This window comes from Lactuca sativa, chromosome 8 (assembly GCF_002870075.4).
Source record: "Lactuca sativa cultivar Salinas chromosome 8, Lsat_Salinas_v11, whole genome shotgun sequence".
In the NCBI taxonomy this organism is placed as follows: domain Eukaryota; kingdom Viridiplantae; phylum Streptophyta; class Magnoliopsida; order Asterales; family Asteraceae; genus Lactuca; species Lactuca sativa.
Window position 1 is genome coordinate 313,584,373 of NC_056630.2, and position 10,530 is coordinate 313,594,902.

General features: G+C 33.1%; 1 protein-coding gene across 1 annotated transcript; it reads right to left on the minus strand.

Annotated features, from left to right (window-relative positions):
• Nucleotides 1-5,676: 5,676 nt before the first annotated feature.
• Nucleotides 5,677-8,871, minus strand: LOC111882005 (uncharacterized). Its single transcript, XM_023878376.3, has 7 exons — nucleotides 8,548-8,871; nucleotides 8,262-8,386; nucleotides 7,890-7,948; nucleotides 7,105-7,802; nucleotides 6,241-6,321; nucleotides 6,090-6,152; nucleotides 5,677-6,016 (listed from the first exon to the last, which is right to left on the minus strand). Exons 1-7 carry the CDS (start codon nucleotides 8,599-8,601, stop codon nucleotides 5,957-5,959), a joined length of 1,140 nt encoding a protein of 379 aa, XP_023734144.1. The 5' UTR covers nucleotides 8,602-8,871; the 3' UTR covers nucleotides 5,677-5,956.
• Nucleotides 8,872-10,530: the final 1,659 nt, after the last annotated feature.

The following is a 10,530-nucleotide window of genomic DNA, read 5'->3' on the forward strand; positions in this document are numbered from 1 at the left end:
TTTGATGAATTCTAGGTTAAAAGCCCAAGATTTGTCTTTTCCCTATAAATAGTCATGTATTATTCACAATTAGGGTTAAGAGAGTGAGACAAAATGTAGCCGCCACGTGAGGTTTCTTATATAGTGTTAGATTCTTTAGTCTATGCTGAAAGTGTAATTTATTCCTCTTGTTTGAATAAATCGAGTGATCATTCGACCTAATCTTCATATTTGTGTTTGTTCTTATTTTCCGCATCCTGTTCATCAAATCTCAATTAGGGTTTTCATCTCAACAAGTGGTATCAGAGCGGGTCTTTGAAGGTCTATTGATTTTTGAAGTATCGGTTCGTGGTTTGATCATTTTCTGCACAAGTTATTGAAGATTATTGGTATTTTGGCGTCTTGGAATCAAGATTTTTGTTCGATCAACTGTTCATGGTAACTTATGTATTCTGTTACTGTTCATCATGGTAATTCCAATCCAATTCTCATTTTGTTCATCTTTTTCTATGGATCCGATTTGTTTTATACTCAAAATCTTTTGATTCAAGTATTATCCATAAATCTATACGTTTTTGCCCAAATCACGAGTTATTGCTCATATCGTTTATTTGATTCAGTGTGGCCCATATTACAATATGATATTGTTACTGTTCATATCGTTTATTTGAGCCCATCACTTCTAAATCATTTGTTCCAATTCTTCCTTGTTCATATACTTCGTCTGTTTATTCTTGACTTTTGATTGAACTTTCATTAAACTAGTATTCTATTTTGGGTTTCCTGGTCGAATGAGTTGATCGATTATTGTTTTCACCATACAAATCCTCGTGTTAATCGATCATATAATTCAAATCGTGTTCTTGATTTTTCTTGATTATTAGCTTTCTTGTTCGATTGAAGTTGTTGTGGTTCTCCGATTTGATTAATCAATCCTTGTTCTTGAATCGACTTGAGTAATTCATAAGTTTCAGTTTAGTTTTGACTTGGATTGATCTAAAAATCAATTTGGAGAAGATAGTTTTGGTGTTCTTGAGTATCTGGTAACGTTGAAGAACTAAGGATGAACAGATGAAGAATTGGAAAATCATTGTTAAATCGGTGTGTTTAATCTAAAATATCGATTGGAATAATGGTTTAGTTGTTTATCGATTGTGGTGAAATTGATGGCTTGCTTCCGATTCAAACTCGATGGGTCAAACGAAAAAGTCAAAATCAGAATCGTGACTACAATTGGAACTAATAATATTGAACTTGGAATCGTAATTGTGATTCGGAGCGAACTGTTGATTTGTAAATGGAAGGTTAATTGTTCGATTCTGAACGAACGGGTTCGTTGTTGGAATTGAGACCGGGTTCGGAACCGGGTGTGATTCTAGATTCGCAATTGGTTGATACGCATTTGAAATTGGCATTGGAATGGCTCGGGTTCACATTCGTATTGGTGTGCTCGGTATGAAGGGTTGATCAGAATCGAATTTTTGGGTTTGGTTTACGAACATTTGGAGGTTTCGCATCTCGTTTGGTCGCCGTTGAAAGACCGGAGCATGATGCAGTCGTGTTCCTTTAATCTCGTCTAAATGGGGAAGAAAATATTCAAGTTACATTTTTAGTCCCTGCAACTTCAGCGATTTGGCGGTTCTGATCCCTGTATTTTTTGTGACTTGGCACTTTTGGATTATATTCAGAAATTGTTGCATGAAGGGGGAAACTGATGCAGAGTTACATTTTTAGTCCCAGAATTTCAGCAGAGTGACAATTTCAGCCCATTTTTTGAAAAGTTTACAAATTTGAGGGCTGGTGAACAGTTTTGGATTTTTTATCGCACATATTTTTTCGTGAACAGAAAATTAAGGATTCCATCAAGTCTTGGCGGTTCGGAAAGTCGTTTTTCGTGATAACGACAAATTTTCGAATTTTATACTTTATTGTGTATATCATTTTGTCGCGAGGGAGCTTAGTAAATTTTTATCCATTCAAGATCATTCTCATGACCATTTGAAGGCTTTATAATCATGTTTTTGATTATAAATCGGGGGAGAATTCGGTATGGTCATTCGAAATTGGATTTGTAACTTTTCAAATTTGAAGATTTTTTATAAAGCTTGTGGTAGAATTATGAATGTAGCTTTTACAGCGGAAGTTCTTCATTGAGCTCTGCTAAAGCTTTTACAGAGAAGTATCCTTTACAGCGGAAGTTCTTTATCGAGCTCTGCTAAGGACTTGTTATATCTCTGACTTCTTGTATTTTCTCGATCAAGTGGTGTTACGAATCTTAAAGTTTGGGTTGTTACATGATATTTTTTGATGGCTTATATCATTAGCTTATTTGAAGATCATTGTGACTTGGAGGGGGAGCTCTTCAAAGACAAGAAGTGATTCGGTTTCTTTGTTCTGAAATGGGTTTTTATGGCGGGTTTGGTTTTCATGAAGATTCTTTGGGATTACATTTGAAAATGAAGTTTAAAGACATTACTTCAGTGCTTGATTTATATATCATAGAGCCCGTGTTTGAAGACTATTGAAGAATCAAGATTCGTGGATTGCTTCATATATTCCTCGTTGCAGATCTTTTTATTTGCTAGATGCTTGTTTTGGAAGTTAAAGCATTATCATCCATTCCATACTTTGAGGGGGAGATTGTAGGGTTTCAAAGCACTCCATGGATGATGGCAATGGGCCCCTTTGATGAATTCTAGGTTAAAACCCAAGATTTGTCTTTTCCCTATAAATAGTCATGTATTGTTCACAATTAGGGTTAAGAGAGTGAGACAAAATGTAGCCGCCACGTGAGGTTTCTTATATAGTGTTAGATTCTTTAGTCTATGCTGAAAGTGTAATTTATTCCTCTTGTTTGAATAAATCGAGTGATCATTCGACCTAATCTTCATATTTGTGTTTGTTCTTATTTTCCGCATCATGTTCATCAAATCTCAATTAGGGTTTTCATCTCAACAATTACCATGTTTTTTTCATAAATATCAATTTTTTTTCTTTATCGAAGAAGAAAGATACTCTAAGTTGTAAAAAATTTCCACTATGGCAAGTACATATGGCCTTATACACTAACTCAATTTTGGAGAGTGGAAAATGTTATCAAACTACATTACAAGAAGTACTATTTAAAGAATTTGTAATTATACATTTATATAACTAGACACGTGATTTATTAAAATATTATTTACTTTTAATGTTCATTGTACGTGCAGAACCCACTGGAGAAGAGATTACTATAATTCATGAAGGGAAATGATTCGTACAAAACGGTTTTTAGCCATACACAACAATTTATGCATTATATAGTTGTACAATACAACATTTTAACACACCAATTGTTGTGTATAGATAACAATTGTTGTGTACGAATTAGTTCCCATTCATGAACTTGTGATTTTTGGAAACAATCCTAAAGCTGGAATAGAAGAAGCTGAGCAATTAAAGAAAACCAAAATTCCAAAATCTTATGATAAAATAAGAAAAAATAGGTTGTTATTAGATGAAAATACCACATTTAATTAAACACAAGAGCATCCTAGAGCAAGATCTTAGTTCCTTGAATCTTGACAAGGTATGCGATTGTAAAATTACCATGTTACCCCTTAGCAAACATAAAATATTCATTCCTACTGATTATTTTGATTAATAACCCTAAAAACGTAATCTAAAATATTATAATGGATAATCAATCTAGAAACATAAAAGGTCTATATCACATGTACGAACATTATGCCAACTTTATCAGAATTCAAATATAATTTGGTCTTCTTTAAATAGGATTTACAACGATCTTATTAAATCTTTCATGTTACATCATTTTTTTCTTTGAATAACATAACTTGAAGATTCCCGTTTCATAGTATATATTGATAACAAGTATACCTAACATATTATTAACACGTTTATTGATATAATTACATTATATTCTTTTTCACCATATAGTTTGTTTGGATCATATAATTTGTTTGGATCAAACTTGGAAAAGTAAATACACGAAAGAAAAAGTTGCGTAATTTTTTTGATTATTATGTAATAAAATAAAGTTATTATAATCAGTTGGTGTACTACTTTAATTAAAGCAACAATTAATTGACCTACTGTTTATAGAAATAATAATTTCCCCAGGTTGCTTCTTAGATACCTCTTTCATAGATAGTGTTTATGTAGCTTCTCTTTTCATCATTCATGTCCCTTGATTTTTTATCTATAGGTCAAAAGCTATGTATTATTTTTTACATATTTACCCCTCATCAGCACATGGATGTTTATTGTTTGGTCAAAATCCTTTGTATTCTTTCACATCTACCCTTCATGGTCACATGGTTAAATTCACCTTGGTAATAAAACAAAAAAAAAAGTGTTCAAATAGACCAAAACCAAAAAAATCAAAAGTAAGCTACCATTATTTCACCTCTAGGGCATAGAAGAAATTGGTTACAAGATGGTTTCCTCTCGGAAAAAGGTTAAATGTATGAAGAGAAATTGTCAGAAAAGTTTCAATATTTTCGAAAAAGTTTCACTTTAGTCCCAAAATTATTCTTTTGATCAGAAAAGTCCTGATAATTTGATTTTACAGGATAATATGTCATTTCCTGTTAAAAGAAAAAAAATGATTTTTTTGTTAATTTGAGCCAAAATAAAATAATCGGGACTTTTATGTTCAATTATCTGTTTTTTTTAACTAAAATGAAACTTCTAAAAATATTGGGATTTTTCTGACAATTTTTCAATGTACGAGTAATAACAGTTGTGTATTTATACCAGCCACCTAATATATTGAGGTTTAGCTTATTAAGATTTATCTTCCAAATAATGTTATTTAGACAAAAGACTATGGGCCAAGTTGCTTGAAGAATAACCATTGTTAATTTCTGAATTTTTATGTTAATAAACCATAAGTGTAGTTAAACTTAACGCTAACGTTAATAAACTGTCAAGGGTAGTTAAACCAAACCTTTATGTTATATATATATATATATATATATATATATATATATATATATATATATATATATATATATATATATATATATATATATATATATATATATATATATCATTAGGTTAGTTACACCAAACCCCTAACATTAGTTAATCCTAGCACATTTAGGGTATATTTCTATATTTATTTTTTCTCCTGTTTATTGTTGTATATGTAAAATACCAAATGGATAATGATGTTTGCCTTAAGTAAAATGACCATTTTACCCATCAATATGATAAATGACCATATTACCCTTTTGTTGACCTAACCCATTAAATCAAATGGGAAATGGTAGAAAGGAAACATGGGTGTTTAGACACATATAGGTCACTTTGCTCGCTTAACCCATTTAGACATTTCATGCATCAAGTGGAAAAAAGTTCATGCGTTTAATAAATATTGTATACATAAAGACTATTTGATTATGATAAATGACCATTTTATCCTTCACCAACTTAGCACATTATAACATAGATCAAAGGAATGGTAGGAAGGTAAAAACATAGATCAAGTAAATATTGTTGTATACAAAAAGACTGTTTGAATATATGATAAATGACCATTTTGCCCATTTGCTGACTTTACCCATCAAAACCAATCAAGACACATACTTCATGGCAACAAGTGGAAACATGAAATACAATAATAATCCAATAGAGACAGACATTATAATATTGTAAAAAAAAAAAAGGAGAAGGAAATAAAATTCATGAAAATGAGCAAAAAGACCAAAAAGGGTATCATCATCAGGAAGCATTCATTTCTTAAAGAAATGTGTACAAGTGTTAAAAAAACAGCCTGAATGTGAATGAAAAGTACAAGTTGTGAAGCAGTCCTTCCATGCAAATAACTTTTCCTGTTTTCTAACATTTTCAGCACAAATCCATTTGGACAATAAGACAACAAATGAAATGACCATTTTGACCCTGGGCTTCACAAAATGTGAATTTGCAGCAAACAGTGTGTTTGTTTGTTGTATCAAACTACTACACTCACTCATCGTGCTTGCCTCCTTGTGCGTGCAATGAGTGCCAGAAGAATCTTTTTTCTAGGTCCCTATAACAACAACAACAAATTAATAAAAAAAAAAAATTAAATTATCAAATAAACAATCACTTAGGAAACATACCATAGGAATTCCCAACTCTTTCAAATCATGGTCACCCATTTGACTCAGTGCAGCCATATCAACCTAAATATTATTAATCCAGAAGAATAAATCAAAATCACCTTCTAAAAATAGTAAACAAAAATAGAATTAAGAAAACATTGTTACATACCTCTTCAACCTTGAATGAAATTACATATTTCTCCAATCCCAATGAGCGCAAAAAACCCTCTACAGTAACATGTTCTTGAACCTAGAAACAACAAAATAAAAATAAATTCAAGTCAAGAAACAAAGTATTTTCATTAGGGTTAACAATTTACATATATCATAGGGATATAAAAGATTGCAAAAAAGTTTCATTTTGAAGAAATATTTGGAGTATATTACACGAATGGTCCCTATGGTTTGGGGTAATTTGCGCGATTGGTCCCTAACTTATTCTTTTAACTCGGAAAGTCCTTACTGTTTGTCTTTGTTACGTGTTTGGTCCCTATCTTACCTAAAAAAACTATTTTGTCATTGATTTTTTAATTTATTTAAATAAACAGACCCCCAACCTCACCCCCTCAGGCCTCACCTTACCTTACATATCTTACCATTTTTTCTCTATTTAAATAATAGTTTTTTTAGGTAAGTCAGGGACCAAGCACATAACAAAAACAAACAGTAGGGACCAAACAAGTATAAAAACAAACTGTAAGGACCTTCCGAGTTAAAAAAATAAGTTAGGGACCATACGCACAAATTACCCAAACCATAGAGACCATTCGTGTAATTTACTCATTATTTAAATAGAGAAAAATTGTGAGGTAGGTAAGGTAAGGTGAGGGGTGGGGTGTGATGGGGTGGGGTTAGGGGTGTGTTTATTTAAAAAATTAAAAAATCAAGGGCAAAATAATAGGGACCTTTCGAGTTAAAAAAAATAAGTTAGGGACCAAAATGCAAATTACCATAAACCATAGGGACCATTTGTGTAATTTACTCAAATATTTGATATATAAACAAAAGGCAGGTGAGGTGGAGGTGGCTTAACTGGATATTGACTTCGTTGAAGATTAGTGCCAGGTGGCAATGAGGGTGGTGGCAAAGATTTCACGGGCCCACCAGAAAGAGGTGGTTTTGTAAGAAAAGGTCCCATAGGCCTTGAAATTTCACCACTATCCCTACTTGAGTATACCATTGTTCTAGGGTTTTCAATTCTAGGGTTTTCATATTCCCTTGTTATAATTCTTCTTTGAGGCTCTTCAATCCTTCTTGTTGGTGGAGGATTCAAAACCCTTTCTGGTGATTTCCGCCTAATATGATCCAAACTCCATGGAGAATATGAATTTCCCAAAAAGCCCATCTGGGATGATGGAGCTTCTGAACTTCTCATGGAATTATATTGCCCTGTCATGCCATTTCCACCATTAATCTTTGGTATTATTCCTTGTCTACTAACATCTCTTGTTTGTGGGACCCGTTGCCTCTCATCCATATGTAGTAGTGTCTTGTCCCTTGGATCAGGCATAGGCATACGCCTTCTGTCATCCCTTGACTCAGACACCCTTTGACTTTGACTTTGACTTTGACTTTCGTGTAAGCTATGGGGTGGTGTTGAAATAGAGTTGGTTGTTGAAGAACGGGCCCGCCTTGATAACATGTCACGAAGGTCAATGGTGTTGTGTTGACCATTGGTTTGTGTTCGTTTCATGATTTTGAATCGAAGGTCGTCTTTACTAAGATGAAAATCTTGAAGAAGAATGATGGAATTGGAAATTAGATTGGAATTTTGGGGAAAAAGGTTATGAAAAAGATTATGGATAAGGATATTATTACCATTGAGAAAATTACTACCCTGTGATTGTGAAGTCAATCTACCATTATCTCCACGCAACCTGATAATTGAATTTGAATTGAATGCAAAAGATTAGGAATTCAAATATGATAATGTTATTGTGTCTTCAAGCAAATGATTTGGAATTAGAATAAGCAGTGAAGAACTAGAATAAGCAAATAATGTTAACTAACATCAATGATCTTCCTATCGCAAATGAGTAACCTTATCAGTTGCTATAAGGTTCAACCCTAGATAAACTTTCTTGAAGAGCAATATAAGAAATTAAGAATGCAGTTTGAATAAAAAGTAAAAACAAGTGCTTAAGATCAAAACTCTAAGAAGGTTGAAAAGAAAATTACAAACAATCGTACCTTTTATTGTCAAGTTGAACATCCGCACTACTTCCTAGTCTATCTCTAACTGATCGTTTACTCCCAACAGCTGGAACTGGATCGGAAAACTCTCTGTCCAATACAGCTCCTGCTCTTTTCACCACCTACGCAAATTAAAAGCTGCAATGTCAACATAAATTACCAAAAAGAAACCCCGAAAGAAGTAATTTGTTATTCACCAAGTCGTTTACAGCATAATCAATTCACCAAGATACTAACAAGATATGATCGAACAATAACAGAACGAATGATATCGCTTGTTTACCTGCCCACTGCGGCCTAATGTGATTGTAACTTGTGATCTCGAGGTCTCTGCCATAACTTCAGCTTTCAACAGGAAAAAAAAAGGGTTATGGAAACCCTAGGCGTTCAGTTTCACCAATTGAAGAATGACGATTTCAGAACACAGCTATACATAATCAACAAATCAAAATATGAAACCCTAAATAGAATTAAAACAGGGAGTGAAGATTTGAGAATTTTGGAATTTGATCGAGCGTCGAATCGGGGTGCGAGAGGGATGGAATCAAAAGAGGCGGTATTGGGTCATGTGCTTGAGGGTTGAGGCCAAATGAAATGGGTATATCGCTATACCTGAAGCCGTGAACTTTCTTTATTATTAAATTAAACTAAAATGTTTCTTAATGATTTCAAGATTTTTTTTAATAAGAAAATGACCATATTACTTTTCAGAATTACAAAATCATTAAAATTTTGTCCGTTTATAAAATTGACATATGACCCGGACCCAAATCCGATAGATTTCCATATGTTTATATGGTTTCATCTATTTATGGGAAAAAAAAAAGTTAAATTGTTTCTTATTTAATCATCTTACTTCATCTTCCTAGTCATTTAGTCATTTAATGATTATCATGCGGAAAACACTCTCTCATCCTTTAATATCATGTGTAAGACACCGTCTCATCCTTTAATTTTGACACTTGTGATGATCTTGTAAGTATGAAGATAAGTAAAAATATTTAGTAGGTGGATATTTAACTTCTCAATGTATTTTGGAACAATATTTTATATTCATTCAAAAATTTTCGACAAAATAAAGTATAGATTTGCAGTTAGAGAAAATTATTGTAAACCTAGTTAGTTTTAAACTTTTATTTGTAACACCTTAAATTTTAAATCAATTTTTTTCATTTTTAATTTCCCGAAATAAAGTTTCACAAACCATCTCATCCAAAAACATAAGTGTCTAAAACAAACATTATCACAAAATATTAGAGTATCTCAAACTGTCCGAGTAACAAATCTCTCAGCGAGTGTGTACAATCAGAAATTCACCTTCCTGGGATCATCGGAAGTACCTGAAACACATAAATCAATAATTATAAGCACGAAGCTTAGTGAGTTCCTCAATATATCACATACAACAAAACATAATAAATAGTTTTGGGTTATCAACAACTTTGGAGACTATCAATAGTCCTAGTGGGCAACAACACGTCCTATTGGTTATCAGCAACCCTGGAGAGTATCTAGTAGTCTTAATCATACATAACAACACAATACAAAAATAATAGTACACCCAGATGGTCATCACAAATACAATTATTCTACCACACAGGTAAGAATAAGTGAGGTGACTCACCTGATACTGACGACATGTAAATCTCACACCCGAACTGTCGGAACTAGACTCTACCTAATCAACAAAATAATTAACCCTAATTAATAATTAAGGTCCAAAACTCAACTTGAGAGTCCAAGTCCCACAACTAAGTCCTTTAAGGGAAAAAAAGACCATTTTGCCCCTTCCATGGTCCAAAACCCTAAATCTTGACCAAAAGTCAGAAGTCAACTGCCCATCGTGTATGATGGGCATACTCTTTCTTACATGGGGCGTACTACTCGAACAGCGACCAGTCGGGGACGGAACTGGCTACGCCCAGGATTACGCCCGACGTACTCCATCTGATTCAACTTTACCAACTTTTGTGTCTTAATCCATAAAGACATCTAACCCAACTTCAGATCTAACCATCCTAGGGTGTCTTAATCCATAAAGTCATCGACTTTAAGCCTTTACATGGCTAGAAAAGGAACTCTAACTTCCATGACACTCTAAGTCACTTTACTTATGCATGGGCCATAGGAAATGATCAAGCAACCATTTTTATGAATCTACAAGTCCTAAAATGCATGAAAGGACAACAAATATTCTATGGAGTGCTCCAAACTCATAAAGATCCAAACTTGGGGGAAAACCTCATAAAACTCATCCATGGATATC

Excerpts from the sequence above, each read along its gene's own strand:
- LOC111882005 (XM_023878376.3), bottom strand. The coding sequence starts at position 8,601 with ATGGCAGAGACCTCGAGATCACAAGTTACAATCACATTAGGCCGCAGT. Across the intron at positions 7,949-8,261 it reads GTTCAACTTGACAATAAAAG|GTTGCGTGGAGATAATGGTA; the intron begins GTACGATTGTTT and ends TTCAATTATCAG. Across the intron at positions 6,017-6,089 it reads AAGAGTTGGGAATTCCTATG|GGACCTAGAAAAAAGATTCT; the intron begins GTATGTTTCCTA and ends TTGTTGTTATAG.